Source organism: Vicugna pacos, chromosome 10 (assembly GCF_048564905.1).
Source record: "Vicugna pacos chromosome 10, VicPac4, whole genome shotgun sequence".
Lineage (NCBI taxonomy): Eukaryota > Metazoa > Chordata > Mammalia > Artiodactyla > Camelidae > Vicugna > Vicugna pacos.
In genome coordinates, this window is record NC_132996.1 from 40,381,218 (window position 1) to 40,400,594 (window position 19,377).

At 40.0% G+C, this 19,377-nt stretch overlaps 1 protein-coding gene across 1 annotated transcript in view; it reads left to right on the plus strand.

Moving 5' to 3' along the window:
- Window positions 1-17,713, plus strand: part of ZDHHC13 (zDHHC palmitoyltransferase 13) — a 52,714-nt gene extending 35,001 nt beyond the window's left edge. The window contains exons 14-17 of the mRNA XM_072969656.1: window positions 8,477-8,560; window positions 12,311-12,468; window positions 14,697-14,794; window positions 17,116-17,713. Of these exons, the coding sequence (XP_072825757.1) occupies window positions 8,477-8,560; window positions 12,311-12,468; window positions 14,697-14,794; window positions 17,116-17,254 (479 nt within the window). The 3' untranslated portion in view covers window positions 17,255-17,713. The remainder of the gene's footprint in view (window positions 1-8,476; window positions 8,561-12,310; window positions 12,469-14,696; window positions 14,795-17,115) is intronic.
- Window positions 17,714-19,377: the final 1,664 nt, after the last annotated feature.

Below are 19,377 nucleotides of genomic sequence, written 5' to 3' on the forward strand. Positions count from 1 at the left end.
TGCTATACAGTGTAATCTTGTTTATCTATTCTACAATTTTGAAATCCCAGTCTATCCCTTCCCACCCTCTACCCCCCCCCCCCCCCGGTAACCACAAGTCTGTATTCTCTGTCCATGAGTCTATTTCTGTCCTGTATTTATGCTTTGTTTTTGTTTGTTTTTGTTTTTTAGATTCCACATATGAGCGATCTCATATGGTATTTTTCTTTCTCTTTCTGGCTTACTTCACTTAGAATGACATTCTCTAGGAGCATCCATGTTGCTGCAAATGGTATTATGTTGTCGGTTTTTATGGCTGAGTAGTATTCCATTGTATAAATATACCACCGCTTCTTTATCCAGTCACCTGTTGATGGACATTTAGGCTGTTTCCATGTTTTGGCTATTGTAAATAGTGCTGCTATGAACATTGGGGTGCAGGTGTCGTCCTGAAGTAGATTTCCTTCTGGGTACAAGCCCAGGAGTGGGATTCCTGGGTCATATGGTAAGTCTATTCCTAGTCTTTTGAGGAATCTCCACACTGTTTTCCATAGTGGCTGCACCAAACTGCATTCCCACCAGCAGTGTAGGAGGGTTCCCCTTTCTCCACAGCCTCTCCAGCATTTGTCATTTTTGGATTTTTGAATGACAGCCATTCTGACTGGTGTGAGGTGATACCTCATTGTAGTTTTGATTTGCATTTCTCTGATAATTAGTGATATTGAACATTTTTTTTCATGTGCTTTTTGATCATTTGTATGTCTTCCTTGGAGAGTTGCTTGTTTAGGTCTTCTGCCCATTTTTGGATTGGGTTGTTTATTTTTTCCTTATTGAGTCGTATGAGCTGCTTATATATTTTGGAGATCAAGCCTTTGTCGGTTTCACTTGCAAAAATTTTCTCCCATTCCGTAGGTTTTCTTCTTGTTTTATTTCTGGTTTCCTTTGCTCTGCAGAAGCTTGTAAGTTTCATTAGGTCCCATTTGTTTATTCTTGCTTTTATTTCTTCTAGGAGAAAATTTTTGAAATGTATGTCAGATAATGTTTTGCCTATGTTTTCCTCTAGGAGGTTTATTGTATCTTGTCTTATGTTTAAGTCTTTAATCCATTTTGAGTTGATTTTTGTATATGGTGTAAGGGTGTGTTCTAGCTTCATTGTTTTACATGCTGCTGTCCAGTTTTCCCAACACCATTTGCTGAAGAGACTGTCTTTATTCCATTGTATATTCTTGCCTCCTTTGTCGAAGATGAGTTGACCAAAAGTTTGTGGGTTCATTTCTGGGCTCTCTATTCTGTTCCATTGGTCTATATGTCTGTTTTGGTACCAATACCATGCTGTCTTGATGACTGTAGCTCTATAGTATTGTCTGAAGTCTGGGAGAGTTATTCCTCCAGCCTCTTTCTTTCTCTTCAGTAATGCTTTAGCAATTCTAGGTCTTTGATGGTTCCATATAAATTTTATTATGATTTGTTCTAGTTCTGTGAAATATGTTCTGGGTAATTGGATAGGGATTGCATTAAATCTGTAGATTGCCTTGGGCAGTGTGACCATTTTGACAATATTGATTCTTCCAATCTAAGAGCATGGAATATCTTTCCATTTTTTAAAGTCTTCTTTAATTTCCTTCATCAATGGTTTATAGTTTTCTGTGTGTAATTCTTTCACCTCCTTGGTTAGATTTATTCCCAGATATTTTATTACTTTGGGTGCTATTTTAAAGGGGATTGTTTCTTTACTTTCTTTTTCTGTTGATTTATCGTTAGTGTAAAGAAAGGCAACTGATTTTTGAACATTAATTTTGTAACCTGCTACCTTGCTGAATTCTTCGATCAGCTCTAGTAGCTTTTTTGTGGACCTTTTAGGGTTTTCTATATATAGTAACATGTCGTCAGCATATAATGACACTTTTACCTCTTCTTTTCCAATTTGGATCCCTTTTATTTCTTTCTCTTGCCTGATTGCTGTGGCTAGGACTTCCAGGACTATATTGAATAGGAGTGGTGATAGTGGGCATCCTTGTCTTGTCCCAGATTTTAGTGGGAAGCTTTTGAGTTTTTCACCGTTGAGAACTATGCTGGCTATAGGTTTGTCATATATAGCTTTTATTATGTTGAGATATGTTCCCTCTATACCCACTTTGGCGAGAGTTTTTATCATAAATGGGTGTTGAATTTTATCAAATGCTTTTTCTGCATCGATTGAGATGATCATGTGGTTTTTGTCCTCTCTTGTTGATGTGATGTATTACATTGATTGATTTGCGTATGTTGAACCAGCCTTGTGTCCCTGGGATGAACCCCACTTGGTCATGATGTATAATCTTTTTTATGTGTTGTTGGATTCTATTTGCTAAAATTTTGGTGAGGATTTTGGCGTCTATGTTCATCAGTGATATTGGCCTATAATTCTCTTTTTTTGTAGTGTCTTTGCCTGGTTTTGGTATCAGGGTGATGGTGGCTTCATAGAATGAGTTTGGGAGTATTCCCTCCTTTTCAATCGTCTGGAAGAGTTTGAGAAGGACTGGTATGAGTTCTTCTTTGTATGTTTGGTAGAATTCCCCGGTGAAGCCATCCGGTCCTGGACTTTTATTTGTAGGGAGGTTTTTAATTGCTATTTCTATTTCCTTTCTAGTGATCGGATTGTTCAAGTGTTCAGTTTCTTCTTGATTCAGTTTTGGTGGACAGTATGTTTCCAGAAACTTGTCCATCTCCTCTAGGTTATCCAGTTTGGTTCCATATAGTTTTTCATAATATTCTCGTATGATATTCTGTATTTCTATTTTGTTTGTTGTAATTTCTCCATTTTCCTTTCTTATTTTGCTAATTTGTGCTCTCTCTTTTTTCTTCTTTGTGAGTTTGGCCAGAGGTTTGTCGATTTTATTTACTTTTTCAAAAAACCAGCTTTTGGTTTGGTTGATTTTTTCTGTGGTCTTGTTAATCTCTATTGTATTTAATTCCTCTCTGATCTTTATTATTTCCTTCCTTCTGCTGCTTTTTGGGGCTTTTTGTTCTTCTTTTTCTAATTGATTCAGGTGGTGGGTTAACTTGTTTATTTGAGATTGTTCTTCTTTTTTGAGGAAGGCCTGTATCGCTATAAACTTCCCTCTTAGCACTGCCTTTGCTGTGTCCCATAGGTTTTGAGTGGTTGTGCTTTCATTATCATTTGTCTCAAGGTATTTTTTAATTTCAGCTTTGATTTCCTCATTGATCCATTGTTTTTTCAATAACATATTGTTTAATCTCCATGCTTTTCTTTTTTTCTCCTTTGTTTCTCTGTTGTTGATTTCCAGTTTCATGGCATTGTGGTCAGTAAAGATGCTTGAGATAATTTCTATCTTCTTAAATTTGTTGAGGTTTCTTTTGTGTCCAAGTACATGATCGATCCTGGAAAATGTTCCATGTGCACTTGAAAAGAATGTATATTCTATTTTTTGGGGGTGTAAAGCTCTGAAAATATCCACCAAATCTAGTTTTTCTATTGTAGTATTTAATTTCTCTGTTGCCTTGTTTATTTTCTGTCTGGAAGATCTGTCTAGTGATGTTAATGCAGTGTTAAAATCTCCAACTATGATTGTATTCCCATCAATATCGCCCTTTATCTCTGTTAGTAATTCTTGTATGTACTTAGGTGCTCCTATATTGGGTGCATATATATTAACGAGTGTAATATCTTCATCTTGTATCACTCCTTTAATCATTATAAAATGTCCTTCTTTATCTTTCTTTATGGCCTTTGTTTTAAAGTCTATTTTGTCTGAAATCAGTACTGCAACACCTGCTTTTTTGGCTTTTCCATTTGCATGGAATATCCTTTTCCATCCTTTCACTCTCAATCTATATGTGTCCTTCTCCCTAAAGTGGGTCTCTTGTAGGCAGCATATTGAAGGTTCTTGCTTTATTATCCACTCTGCCACTCTATGTCTTTTGACTGGAGCATTTAGTCCATTAACATTTACAGTAATTAATGATAAATGTGTGTTTATTGCCATTTTGAACTTATCTTTGCAGTTGAATTGGTATATCCTCTTTGTTCCTTTCTTCTTCCTTTTGTGGTTTGGTAATTTTCCTTTGTATTATCATGGATTTTATTTAATTTTTGTGACTCCCTTGTAAAGTTTTGACTTGTGGTTACCCTTTTTTGTAAATCTATTAACCTATACCCGTTTTTAATAAACTGATAATAACATGATCTCAAACCCATCCTACTGTTAAAAAATTTTAAAAAAAGAAAGAAAAAAAATTCTATATTTCCCTGCCTCCCTCTCTCAGTGATTTGTATGTCTTCTTTTATAATTTCGTGTTTTCTTTATTTGTAATTCATGAGTTATCACCTTTCCAGTTGTACGTTTCTCATTTCTGTAGCATCCTGCTGCTTTTCTATTTAGAATAGCCCTTTCAATATTTCTTTTAGCATGGGTTTAGTGTTGCTAAACTCCTGCAGCTTTTTTTTGTCTGTGAAACTCTTTATTTCTCCTTCTATCCTAAAGGATAGCCTTGCTGGATAAAGTATCCTAGGCTGCATCTTTTTTTCATTCAGGGCTTTGAATATATCTTGCCACTCCCTTCTGGCCTGTAGTGTTTGTGTAGAGAAATCAGCTGAGAGCCTTATGGGGGTTCCCTTGTAGTTCACTCTTTGCTTTTCTCTTGCTGCCTTTAGAATCATTTCTTTATCCTTGACTCTGGCCATCTTGATTATGATATGTCTTGGTGTGGGTCTATTTGGGTTCTTCCTGTTTGGGACCCTCTGAGCGTCCTGTACTTGTATATCTGATTCCTTCTTTAAGTTTGGGAAGTTTTCAGTCATGATTTCTTCAAAAACCTTTTCAATCCCCTTTGATCCTTCTTCCCCTTCTGGGACCCCTATTATGCGAAGATTGGGACGCTTTATATTATCCCATAGGTCCCTTATGCTATTATCATTATTTTTTATTTGCTTATCTTGTAGTTCTTCTGAATGGGTGCTTTCTGTTGCCCTGTCTTCTAGATCACTAATTCGTTCCTCTGCATTAACTAGTCGGCTTTGCACAGCTGTTAGATCATTCCTCATCTCTGTCAATGAGTTTTCCCATTTTGCTTGGCTCTTCTTTATAGCTTCAATTTCATTTTTGACATATTTTATTTCTCTAAGCATTATCTCTTTTAATTCCTTCAGCAATTTGATCACTCCTTTTTTGAAATCTTGATCCTAGTAGGCTATCGATGTCTATTTCATTGAGCTTTCTTTCAGGGGATTCCTCTTGTTCTTTTAATTAGGAAAGGTTTCTCTGCTTCTTCATCTTGCTCAAACCTCTCTGGCACTGTGGTTTATGGAGTATCAGTTGTCTATTTTGGATCTTAAGGATTTTATCTATCTAATGCCTATTTAGGAATAGAACTTAGGAAAAAAAAAAGAAAAAAAAAGAGAGAGAGAAAGATTTTTAAAAGAAGGGAGAAAGAGGGTTTGAAAACAATGTATAATGAATAATAGAAGAGCGGGTTGAAGCAGCGTATTAATCGGGTGGAGACGTCCTTTTAAAACCCTTAAAAAAAAAAGGGGGGGTGGGGAGATGAATATATGTGTTTGAAGCCTGTGTCTAATCAATAACAGGACATCAAAACCCAAGAGAAATAGAAATGAATTAAGAAGTAAAAATTAAGAGAGTAATTGAAAATAGAACAGGTAAAAACAGATTAAAAAAAAAACAAAAACAAAAAACAAAAAAACAAACAAAAACAAAACAAAAAAAAAAAGGGGGGGGGGGTTGTCGGTGTTCTCCTGGAGTGTGTGTGCTTTTAATGTGATGTCCTTCTGTCTTCCTCCTGTTTTGGAAGCTCAGCTTGTTTTCATAGGCCCTCCGTTGGCGCCCTCTTCTGTGCTGCTCCCAGCACCTGTCGGCAAGCAGATCGCGCCTCCTCCTAACACGGGGTCAGATGCAGCTCTCCTCTGCTGCGGGCGGGCGGGTCACTGCCCCTCCGGATGCCGCAGTCAGATGTTGCAGACTGGCCAGGCAGGAGGGCGGGTCGTGCCCCCTCCCAGCACCTCGGTCAGGGGTTGTGTTCCTGCCCGACAGGCGGGGGGCCGCTCTCCCCCTGCCTGCGCCGCCGGTAGCTCCGCTGCTCTGTAAGGCTGCGCGCTCTGCGCCGGCGCTCCGCCCTGGTCGCGCTCCGCGGGTGGGCTGAGGAAGACCTAGGGGCAGCCTCGTCCCTGCTCCGAGCCAAGAGCCAGCTGCTTGTTTGTCTTTGTGGAGCAAGTTCTCTGGGGGACCAGAATGAAAGGACCCTATCTGCCCAGGGCTGTAGGCCCGTCTCAGTCTGGCCCTTGAGGCTGCTAAGCCCTTCGGTGCGGGCGCAGGTTTCGCCTCTGCCCCCGCCTGGGTGCTCAGCGCCGGAGAATATGGCGGCTCTGCCTGGGCCCCGCCCCTCTTCCCCTGAAAAGTTTCCGCGGGTTTTCAGAGATGGGGGTATGCACCCTTCCCCCGAGAGCACAGCAACCTTGCTGTTTTATGGAGGGCCCAGGTTGTTCTGTCCTGTACACCCACAGACCCGGCGCCCAGCCCCTTGCAGTCCCCTGGAGCTGCCTCCGTGCAGCCGCCCCCGTCCTCGACCCGGCTTGTGCAGCCTGGCCCTGCCTGCCGCTGCCGGCCCGCGTCTCAGGATGGGTGTTGGGGGGACGCTCTGTGCCCGTTTAACTTAGTTCTGTCAGACAAGGGCTGCTCTGTACAGATCCGAGCCTCGGAGGCTCCCCCTCTGTCCTGCTGGCCTCTCAATTGGAGAGGGGAGACCCAGCGAGCAAGCGCCAGTCCTCCTTTGCCGCTCCCTCCCCGTGGGACCCGTCCCTTGCTGTTGTTCTTTCTTTTTTCCTTTTCTCCTACCAGATTTTTGGCGTCTTTATCTTTTGAAGAGGGCGATGATCTGTTGGAGTTCCGCAGGTGCTCTGGTTGGCTGAGTGGGTCTGTAGATGTGGGTCTTGGTGTATTTGTGGGAGAGGGTGACTTACAAGCGTCCTTCTACTCCGCCATCTTGCCCGGAAGTGAAAAAACTGATTGTTGATGTTGATAATAATAATTAATGTCATTTGTTTAGTATTTTAGCATTTATAAAGCACCTTCACATATAATATCCTATTTGATCATCAGAGGTTGGTATTCTCTCCATTTTAGAGTTGTAAATATATAAAAGGTCAGATTATTTGCTTGAGGTCACTTTAGTAGCATCAGTCTTCCAAATAGCAAGTTTTTTCCATATTTTGTGTCTTGTCCCTCATTCACCTTCTCTACTTGCCTCCAAGGCTCAGGTAGGAGCTAGAATCAGAGACAGCAGATCTGGGGATTGCCTTCTGCCCAGGGAATATTCTTTGTCCTGATCTGCAGCCCTGGGTTTGCTCTGACCCGTCGCAGTACAGCTGGGACTTTATTATGAGGAACTTCAGAGGAACTATGTCATGGGTCTTCAGGAGAGAATATGCTTTTATAATCCTGATGAACAAAAGGCTTCATCAGCTCAGACAGGTTTCCTCAGTGCATTCTGATGTTCTCTACTGTTCCTAGAGGACAGGTGAAGAGATCATTCCTGGGCCCCCAGGCTTCATGGACCCTATCCCACCGTAAAGATGAGATGATTGGTGTCGTAACAGGCAGCCTTGAATGGCAGTGGAGAAACAATAGTATGAGACCACACACTTCTCTCACACTGCATTTACATGGGGTCTTCACATGCATCATCTGCTTTGGTTGCCACAGGCCTGTGAAGTAGAAGGGATTTTGTCCCCCTGTGTCAAATAAGAACACTGAATCAGAGAAACTGACATACCTGTAGTCACACAGCTTGTCATTCATAAATCTGGGTCTCCTGAGTCCAATTGCTTCTTCTGATGGGCTTTGCTACCTCGGGAGAAAGTGGGAACATGATGGTAGCTGAGGAGCTTTTGTGTCATTAGCATCAAAGTGCTGTCATCTCCGGCATCAAGAGTGTGGCACGTACCACAGGGGGCATGGCTCACCCCTTCTTTGCTTCCATAGACCTTTCCCAGGCTTCAGGTTGCCCCTCTGCTGTGTCCAGTCTCCTGCAATGTATCTGTTTAGTGCTGCCCCTCATATTCATTTTGTCTGTTCCTGAGACCAAGTCAATCCTTGATGTCCAGAAGTTTTACTTACATAAACTTGTTACATGGAAGCAAGGAAGAGACAGTGTATGATTTGCCCAAAATCCTGCCTGCTCCCCTCCCTCCAGCCCTGTATAGGCCATCCTAGAGCCATATGTGCTTAGTAAACTTTGTTCTGTCCAGAAGAAGTGTCTTCTTTTAGGAAGTAGGTAAATAACTATTAGTTCAGTTAACGTGGACAGCTGAGCATGACATATCAGAGCTGTTTGGCTTTGGTTTAGTAGTATTTAAAAGCAAAACATTGGTTTATTTCTTTTTTACTTTGGTGGAGATTTTTGACAGGGAAGTGGTTAATAAGGTCTTAATCTGGAAAATTGTTGTAAGAAAGTATTAAATATGTTGTTTTTCTTTTTGATATAGGTTTTGGCAACCATCACTATTACATATTCTTCTTATTTTTCCTTTCCATTGTGTGTGACTGGATTATATATGAATCTTTCATCTGTAAGTATACATTTTTCTTATAGCAAGTTTATGCACCCACACTCACACATACTTTTTCTTGTAAACCCTTATATGTCACATTCTGGCTGGGTAACTATAAACCATGCCTAATAAAAATGAAATGGATGCCTGTAAGACTCTCAGCATTGGGGAGCTGCAGGAAATGCTAGAAGAGGTTAGTTGTCAGTACTTTGGAAGAGACTGTACTCTGAAGTGACCTTGATAAATTTGAGAACTGGTCAAAAATAGAGATTTGTTTAAGGTAAGTGCAGATTTATCCCCCATTTTACTTTGAAATGAGTAAAAATCAGTTGCTCAAGTATAAAGCAATGGAAGTGATAAGTAAATAAAATAGGGGTAAAAAATGGTAGTAGAGAGGTTGAGGGAGGAGGGAGGTGGTCACAGTAATTAAGGAACAAAACTCAGAAAGCTCGTGCCATTTAACAAATATCAAGTCACAGCTCAAGACCTGATGGGAAAACTAGAACAATTAGTCAAAGGTTGGAAATAGTAACTTGGAAGAAAACATTAGATACTTATTCTGTATCCCTGAGAAAGGAAACTGCTCAGTAGCAGTGTGAAAGGGCGTTGAGGAATCTCATGTCACGGAGTGACACTGAGCTGTTCCAAGGTGATCGACTAAGAACAGGGTTTAAATTGAAGCAGGAAGGATTTTGGTTAGCTCTGAAGAATTGCATGACTTTGCTTTTCAAACCTTGGACTAGGTTACCTAACTGGAAAAACTCACACTGCTTGTAGTTTATTTTGACTTTATTTAACTGCTCATTATTTATTAAACTTTCAGGAGAATTGTATTCTAGAGGCAGAGGCTTCACTACTAATCTGTTTCCATCCACCCTCCTGTTATGCTCAAGTCTTAAATTTTGCCAGTAGAACACTAATCTATTGCTTGAACTAAAATCTGGAATGATTCAGAAAGACGTCAGAAGTTTTTTAGTACATTTTTTCTTTTCCCTTTAGCATCCCAAACCCTACTGCTCCTTAAACACCCATCCCCGCCCAGCCCCTCACCCACTGGCTTTTCTCTAGTTTAAATTTTGTTTAGTTTTTGGAAGATAATTCCCCCGGTGCTGTCCCCTAACCTCCCAGTTACCCTCCCCAGAAAAATCCAGTATTACAAGTTTTGTTTAGGGTTTCATTTTTAGAGATTGTTAATTAATATTTAGGAAATGGTCTATTTTTAGCCCTTCCAAAGACATGGAGAGGGCCTCAGTTACCTTGTCAGCCCCTTTCCCACCAGATACCTTAGGTGTCTCCAATCACTAGGGAAAGCTTTTGTAGCTCAGTACAAATGCCACTATCTCCAGTGGGCCTGAGTCAGAAGGTTGTGATCCCTGATCTCAGTTCTTGTCAAAGGCCATCAGTGTTCCTGAGCATTGGAATTTTAAAACCTCTTAGGTTATGTCCTGTAGTAAGAAATAAAAGATTTTTTGACAATGCTTTTTTCTGTTGAAAGAGCTGCCCTTTTAAGGCCAGACAATAAGCATATTCCTGGAAAACCCTTTTAAGCTGGCTCAGGGACCCACTTGTCCCTTGGACTTGATCTTCGGGGAGAGGAGCCAGATTTTACACACTCTTGTCTCTCTCCATTCTCTCTCTTTGCTAAAAATAGTCACCTTTGTTTGTTGTCTATGTCCAGCATAAGACTGTATTGATAAGGACAGAAGTAATTTTCCATCACATTCATTCTTTCCAAGTTGCATGCATTTGTTCCTTCCTCCTCTTTGCCTTTATTCTCTGACTCTCAACCAATTTTTACATTATGTTTTGTTTCTTAGAAACAGTCCCACTGTATATTCACTTACAACTGTATAGACTCGCTGAACATATTTTGTTACTTTTATCCCATTATATTCTGACAGTATTTCTTTACACTGAATGAGGACATCATGTCATTTATCATTATTTCACAGATAGGAAAAAGGAACTTTTGCCCCATTTTCCTAAAGAGAGGCTGTGCTGTCATACTACCTTCTTTGTTTATCATGAATGCTCCTGGTGCTAGAATGGTGCTGTACACCCGCCTCCCTGTGTGATACAGTTCCAGCTACTCTGGCTCCGTGCAGCCTCCATCCATTTCCTCTTTTGCGAGGTCTGTTTTCAGGATAGGCAGTAAGTAACTCAAAGTGTCAGCATCCTGCAAGTTACAGGGAGAAAGATTTTTGGATCATTGTTAGAAAAAACATGGTAACTTTCAGAGCTATTTAAAGATGAAAATGACCTGGAGAGATATCATTAGCCAATGACTACCTGATAAGAATGTATTATTAATACATATTAAAGTGTTATATTGCATAAGAGAGTATATGTGGCCATTTGCAGCCCTATCTTTGATAAATCTGAAATCAGTCCTATGAAAATTCCAGTTTCAGAGTCATGCTGTGTTATCAAAAAAATTCTCAGAAAGGAGCAGTTGAAATCCATGAGCTGAAAGTAGATATTCTTTCCCCCTCAGCAGCTGTTTTCTCTGCCTGCTGTTGGAAATTATATTCTTTTTTTGTCATATCAGGTACATGGAATGCATCTTTCTTTGCTGTCCTAGTGAGAAGCTCTAAAGACAGTGTAACTTCCCTTAGCTTTTTTTTACCTTAATTGTTACTCTATGATGATTGCCCTTAGATTGCTTCTGGTATATATTCATGAGAAATGGTTGATGAGACTCAAAAAGTTAAAAAAAAAAAGATTTTTAGGGCTTAAATGGACAGACAATTGGTAGTAAAGTTATAGACTCATTTTCTTCCTGTCCCAAGAGCTCTTAAGTGCTACTTTGGGAAAGTGTCTAAAACTACTTACCAAATTATCAGAGACGTTTATTAAATCTCAAGGTGCAAATCTACGCAATTCTAATTTCAAGAATAATTTGTCCTTTATGAATGGCCATGATACCTATTTAAATTCATTGATTTTACTTAACCTTGAAAACTTGTCCCCTTATTTCTGCTGCTTCCTACCTGTATTCTCCTTACTGCTGCTCTTGGCTGCATGAGTTATGGGGTCAGTATCATGAAGGCCATAGTGAAGGCCTCACTGTTGATTGGTATATAAGTAGATATTCCTGGGGAGAAACTGAGCTGAGACCATATGAATCGTGTTCTCTATCTTTTTCTTAGGGGTGTCTTGTCTCATGAGTTCCCTCACCTGGCTTTTTTCCCGCTGTGGGATTAATTACGATACCAATGCAGAAGTACACTCAGTAACTGTAAATGTTGTTAGGTTGTGTTCCAATGGTATCTAGGTGCTAATAGGATTTTTTGTGCCCACAGCAATGGCCTGTTGATCTGAACCCTTGATAAAGGTTTATATTCAGTTCTGTAATTGACCCGTAAGTTGCCGTAACATGGATAAGATAATTTTCTAGGACAAATATTTATTAAATAAATAATCACTCTCAGTTACCAAGTTCTTAAACAATTAACTTATGGCAAGTGCATTTTATGCTGAATATGCTGATTTTATTGATGGTTTTATGGACCTTTTTTGCTTTTATTACTTCATTGCCAACTACCAGCACGATATTATCATAGCCTTAACAGATGCCTTTTTTTTGTTTAAATCTTTGTTGAGCTAGCATTTGAAAGATAAAATCTTAAAGCTGAGTTCTGACCTATGCCATCATGTCTTACTTTCTCTATTTCCTAAATAGAACTGCAGTGGTTTTAATCTTTGTGAAGAATGATAGCTGGTTTGCTGCCTTTTTAAATAATGGGTTCCTTTTTTGTGAATTCACAGATTGGTCAAATCATTGTGCCACGACATTCAAAGAAGATGGACTGTGGACCTACCTCAATCAGATTGTGGCTTGTTCCCCTTGGGTCTTATATATCTTCATGTTGGCAAGTTTCCATTTCTCATGGTCAACATTTTTATTAATAAATCAGCTCTTTCAGGTATTTATTTCTTTTGTTACAATGCCTTTGAGTAAATTTCTAATAACCCAGAGTGAGGTAGAAAGACTTGAATTTCAGATCAGAAGACTTAGATTCAGATTCCACCTTTGTCACTTTGTGGGTCTAGTCATGTCATTTGACTCCTGAATTGCAGTTTCCTTGTCTATAAAATGGGGATAGTAATGCCTGTCTACTCTCACAGGATGGTTTAAAGTTTAGAATAATAAGTTGTTGGTGTAGGAGTTATCTAATCTAACCACCTTATTTCATAGATAGAGGTACAGAGAGGTGAATTGAGTTGCTCAGGGTCACCCAGTGAATGGCAAAAATGAGAGCTGGAAACTTAGGTCTTCTGACAGTCCATTCAAGGGCTTTTTCCATCATACAATAAAGTTATATGGTGTGTGAAAGCATGGTATAAACTGTAAACAATTGTGCAAATGTGAGATGATTATGTTCCCTCACTTTTTCCAGCCCTGTTTGTTATCCTTATTATTATGCAGTACATAAGTAGATAGAAGTGGGGAAGGAAGGAAAGATACATCACTAACCAATGGACGTGGTAATTACACTTGCAGAGAAGGTCATGACCATTAGAAAGTTCACACTCCAGGCGGTAGCCTCCACCTTCAGCTTTCTCTGAAGCTTCTATCCCTTCCCTGCTGCCTGCCTGCCTGCCTTTATGAGCGTAACCTAGTTCTCATTGTTGCTATGGCCTGCCCTCGTAGAATGGACAGCCATGATCAGTATGAGCCAATTACCGCCAGACCTCTGATAATTAGAACATTACTCGACAAAAGCACAATGTATTCCATTTTCATGGGCAAGTAACCAATTCTGCAATAATAATACAAAAATAAAGTAAGAAAAAGGAAAAAACTTCTAAGGAAAGGAATTAATTAATAATACTGACTGAACTTGGTTTCTAAATATTCATCCTTATCTCCTATTTGATATCTACAGACTCAGATAGTGAGAATGGATGTTAGCATCAATCATTATTAATATTAATTGTGATCATCTATAATATCTAATGTTTATACATGCTTTACATATTCCAAAGCACCTTCCCATCTATTGCTTCACAAACGCTTGAGATTCAGACTGTGCCAAAATAGTGTTTCCATTTTATGGATGAGAAAACTAAGCCTAAGAGATACTGAGTTCCTTGTTTACGGTCATAAGGCTCAGTAGGAGGTGGAGTTAGAAGTAGAATCTAAGATTTGAGACATCAATTCTAATTCTTTTTCTTCTTTCCTGGACTCTTAGAACAAGTTATTTGAGACTAAAATATCCTTAATTTTTAGTGTATATGTCTATACTCTCTAAGGCAGAAAAGTGGACTCAAAGTTTTGGAGAGTTTCTAAATATAAGAATTGAAAGTAAAGTCAAATAAAATCCAGTTATTTGAAGACTTTTATCTCCTGTGTGTGTTATTGAGTCACTTTGACTGTAGACTGCTGGCAAGGACCCTGGGTTTTATTCTCACACTGACTGAGGTGTCTGTCCCAGTTCTGCCGGTTTCTAAGCTGTGCAGCCTTGGACCAGTTAGTATCTCTATCAGCCTCTGCACTGAATATTTTAAATACATTATCTCAGATCCGTAGACAATCTGATGAGGATGCCTGGATAATCTCTGATTTGCATATAAGGAACCTGATGTTTGGTTGTTTTGAGAATTAGATGAGATATCTCAGTGAATAATATGGGTTTTAATCATTTGGGAGTTGTTTAAGTTACCTTAAGTATTACCCTACCACAAATTTATGGATTTAAATGTTCTTCACTTCAGATTAACTTTTTTATTTGGTGCTTTTCAAAGACACACTAAGAAACATATACAGGTTAAGATAATTATGCTAATACTGATGTTATATTGTTTTATTCATCTGAAAGTTGAATACTGAATGTGTTAAGAATCTAAATATGACCATAAGCCCTGGCTGAAGCAATCATTTCATGACTCTAAGTCAATGCACTGTGCTTTCTTGAAGGTTAGTAATAATCAGACAATCAAAAAAAAATGCTCAGTGACTAGATACACAAAGGGGAGTCTAGTTTAGAGCTGCTGAGTCCTTGCCCTCACCATGATCCTTGGTTGGAAGGCTGGATGATGTCGTCTTTGAGGGAGAACTGAATGTTTGCCAGTGTCCTGTGGTGCACTGCTAAGAGTGATGGAGCCTCAACATGGTGGTATTTTTCATGTACCTTCCAATCTTCTTTTTCAGATTGCTTTTCTGGGCCTGACCTCCCATGAGAAGACCAGCCTGCTGAAGCAGAGCAGGCATATGAAACAGACACTGTCCCTCAGGAGGACCCCATACAAGTAAGTGAGACCTACTCTGCCCTCTGAGTCTGTGGAAGGTGCTGGCCTAGCCGTGGGTTTCCCAACCTAAGGTCACCACCTGTGACTGTGCTGCCGTCCTCTAACTGGCCATCTGGTAGAGTTGAACCTCTTCTTTCTTGGACGCCTCAGTGACAGGAGATGAGTGATAAGGTCATGAGCCCCAAGGTGGTAAGAATTTGGGATTTAGTCTCCTGGACTCAGCACAAACAGTAAGTGACTTTGAAGTTTTGCCAGCGTGGGGAATCTCTTCACTCAAGCCACATGGTCACAAGACTGCATATTGCTAGCATGAAGTCAGTGTGAGATAACGAAGCACGTGGCTGAGAGAGCCGGCCACAGAACTCTCTGTAGAAAGCGTTCTGTTGTGAGCTTTGCCAGGATTTTCAGCCTGGCTTTCTACTACGAGTAATTCCTACAGCTCTGTGTTTAAATGTGCCCACTAATGTCAGGGAAAAGCTAGTTTTTCAGGTTTGGGATGTGTTCTCCCCAGAGCATTGGTTGTATAAATCCTGTCCTCAGCTGAAAATGAGGGTATTTGTAGGAAGGCCATCATCTTATGCTACAAACGATCAGGCTTTGAAGCTTATCTCCCTGTCATACTTATCGGGATCCAGAGGCCAGGAGTGCTGCAGAGGTGACCTGGAGTCCTCTAGGGATTTGAAGGCTCACCGCATATCTCATGAGCAGTCTATTTTAAAGCACACTCATGGTGCAAGATGAAACTGTTAGGCTGCTGGACAAGGGAATCAGAGCCTGGAATATGACTATGATGTGTTTAGAGGAGAGAAACTGACTTAATTGGGAAGAGACAGCCAAAGTGCTGAAGAGTAGAGAGTAATGTTAAGCTTGTGACAGTGTTTCAAACTGGCAGTCATCATGAAGTCCCTTTCTCAGTGATTAAACCAGAAAAATATTTACTCCACCAAAGTATGGACATCTTTGTGATAGAGGTGGAATTTTAAGCTGAGCCTTGAGAGATGTGGTGTGGGGCATGATGAGGAAGGAGGGAAGGGCATTCCAAGCCCTAGAGAAGAGTCTGAATAAAGGGCTAACGGTGAGAGAGCTGGGGCATGTAGGGAAGTTGCTGAGTAATGGCAATATTACTGGAGGAACTAAAGGTAAAGCATTGGAGCCACTTTGAATCTAGCTTCTAAATTCTGCTCAAGCCAAAGACTGGTCTTACTTGTCTTCCCGTAAGTTATTTTCACCTACTGGCTAGCACTTGCGCTGGGCCCTGTCAATCCCCAGAGTGCCTCCCTGCCTCCACCCCATCAACTTCATGTGGTCCGCCTTCTTCCTAGGAAGCTGCCTTCTGAGTAGCCTTGGTACTTTCCTGCCCACTCACTGAACAGCGACAGCGGCGCAATCATCCGTCCACACAGCTGTGTTCTGATGTGTTTAAGGCGTGGGATTAGGCACTTGAAAGATGGGGCATATGCATAAAAATAAATATTCATTGTAGATGGAATAGATGATAGTGTTCAGGAATTCAGTGGAGAAAAAAATGATGGTGAAGACATGTAGTCAGGAAGGCTCCAGAGGGGGAGTGGGCCCATACCTGGGCCTTGAGAACTGGTTGGACTTAAAGGAAGAGTAGGGTTGTGTGGGTTCCAGGGTAGAAGACTAGCCCCACTAGTTGTGATCGTGGGAAAAATAAAGCCAGGGTAGCCGTAACAAAAGGTCTATATAGATGAGTTCAAAGAGCCAATACCTTAGGAGTCCTGAGGCTTTATTGTGTAGGGCTGTTAATACAAAGGTAAGGAATTTGAATTTGAGCTTCTGGACAGAGGAATGTTTTTAAAGAAGTTTGATTGGGAGATGAGGGGCTATGAATATACAGGTTTTTGGAGGACCTGACTCCTTCAGTATATAAGATGAAGAAATTGACATAGAGACATTTAGAGGGTTTCTTAGAAAATTTAGAAGAATCCTGTCTTGTTGATATGTTTTTCTGGCCTGTCTAGCCTTTGAGATACTCAAAGTCTGAATTGGAGCAGTGAGAATGGAAAGAAAGAAGTTTAATGATGGTAGTGACTGTTCTAGTGAGTGGGGACCCAAAATGGACTTAAGTCACTGGACAGAAGCCAAGGAATCTCAAAATAGAGATTTAGGTCCAGAAATGGAACTCAGCTTCAGTCTTAAGGGCCATGAATTCAAGGAAATGTCTGATTTGCCTATTCCTGCAGGATCTTCAAAGGATGTACATTGTAAATTCTCAGTGAATGATTATGGTTTGAATGAATGTTTGTCAAATGTTAATAGGAAGCATAGTAAGACGTGTTCTCTTCCTTTCTTGGCAGCCTTGGGTTCACACAGAACCTCGCAGATTTCTTTCGGTGTGGCTGCTTTGGCTTGGTCAAACCCTGTGCAGTAGACTGGACGTCACAGTACACCATGGTCTTTCACCCAGCTAAGGAGAAAGTTCTTCGCTCAGTATGAAGAAGACAGCCCAAAACTCTCACTCTGATTTGTTTGTGTTTATGTCGATGTCCTGTGGTCTGCAAGTGAAGATTTAGAATTCACCTAAGCCCAAAGGAAAACACAGGTGGTTTTTAAAGCCATTTGGTAAAAACAGAAGTTCTTGAGAAGGACATTACACTTTTTCAGATTTAGCAAGATGGACTGTTCCTAAACAATCTTCTTGGCAGACATCTAAAAATAAACATTTTTCACAAGAAAACGCAAGTTCCCCCTTTTTTTGGAGATAATATTCACCAATTATGGAGAAAATATGGTATTTTCAGATACTTTATTGGCTGTTTCAAAATAGTACTATTCTTTAAACTTGTAATTTTTGATAAATTATTTGTCTTTGTTTTATCTATAAATATGTAAAAAATATTTAAATAGATGTACCTGTTTTGCTTTCACACTTAATAAAAAAAATTTTTTTTTGTAGTTGAGACTTTCTGATACTTGACACTTCTAGAATTTTAAAATGAGGAAAGGTGTATATAGGACATAAACATTCCCAGTTCCAGGAATGAGTTGAGATCACCATTAACACCAACAGCAAGATTTAATTTTATTTTCCATCTTGCTTAGAAAATTGAACATAGGAAGTCTTAAAGATTAATTAGTATTTGTACTTAGTACCCTCAAAATATTACACTGGTGTGATTGTAATTGCTAATTTCCCTTGTTCTGGAGGAAATGCTAATTCCACTTGAACTTTTTCATGTGTGTGTGTGTGTGTGTGTGTGTATCATGTATATGTAATACATATATATGCCCCTGGACATGACGCCTTCCTGCTGAAAATCCTCCCTTAGGTTCCCATTGCTCTTGGGGTAAAAGCTACAGGCCCTGAAGGACAGAGCCGTGTTTTGTTTACCATCTTACTTTGGACCACTTGTCGTACTCTAACCACCTTACAGTTTCACCTCTCAGTTCCTCAAAGATCTGTTCTCCTTTTTTCTACAGAGCCTTTCAGATAAGGAAACTAAAGCCTAAAGAAGTTTATATCTTCTCCAAGGTCTCATGGATACTAAGTGGGGTAACCACTCTAGAGTCCCAGCCTTCTAGATACCGCCTGACACGTATGTGCTCAATAAATATTTGAATTAACTTTTTGAGTGAATGAAGGGTTTTAAAGCAGGACGCAATGTGCTCAGAATTGTGCTTGACAACCAATTCTCATCTGAGGGACAGAAGGACTTTTTCTGGCTATATTCTCTCTCTCCCTTCCTTTCCCACCAACCCCTACCAAGTAAATACTCTCAAATTGTGATCCATAGACCATTTAGATCAGAATCATAGGGATGGGTAGGGGCCTGGGACTCACTTACTTAAAATTGAAATTCCCAGAGCCTCTATCTTCCAGCACATCTAATTGATATGTAACATGAAAAGCACATTTCATTCATTTTAAAATTATTCCACAAATATTTATGGAGCACCAAGCTAGGTCTTGCAAGCCATAAAACATTTAATTGGGCATGCTAATCATAGAATTTACAGTCCAGAAGGGAAGCTAAGATAAATGAGACTATATATAATGTATATGTAGAATGTAGAAAACACTAAAAGCCATGATGGGTACAAATAAAATATTGTTAGAGTTAAAAGTTGGGGAAAGCCTCAGGGGGTGTGATCAAGGAAGTATTTATGGCTGATAGGGCATTAGAAAAGGTTTTCAGTGATAACTTTGGAAATAGGGAGTTGGAAGTGAAAGGCATTCTCATGGAGAGAACTGTATGAGTGAAGACAGCAGGAGGAGAGAACTCTTAAGTGAAGACAACAGGAAAGTCTGAAGTATAGTCGGAACAATGACAGCCTGGGTCTATAGAATGTTTGAGGTGGGGAGCTTGGTCGATAAGTTGGAGAGGTGGATGAGAGCTAGATGACCAGGGGCCTGAACGTTAAGGAGCTGTAAGATTAAAGTGAGCAGTAAAGAAATAAGCTATTTCTTTACTCTCTTGTCACTAAAAGTTCTTGAAAACATTGTCAGTATCTCCAAGTCCTCTCTCCTGTCCTCCTTTTAACCCGTCTGTGGTCAGACAATCCCCCCTCCCCATCGCTGCATGTAAACCACTCTTGTCAAGCACACCAGCATCCTCCAT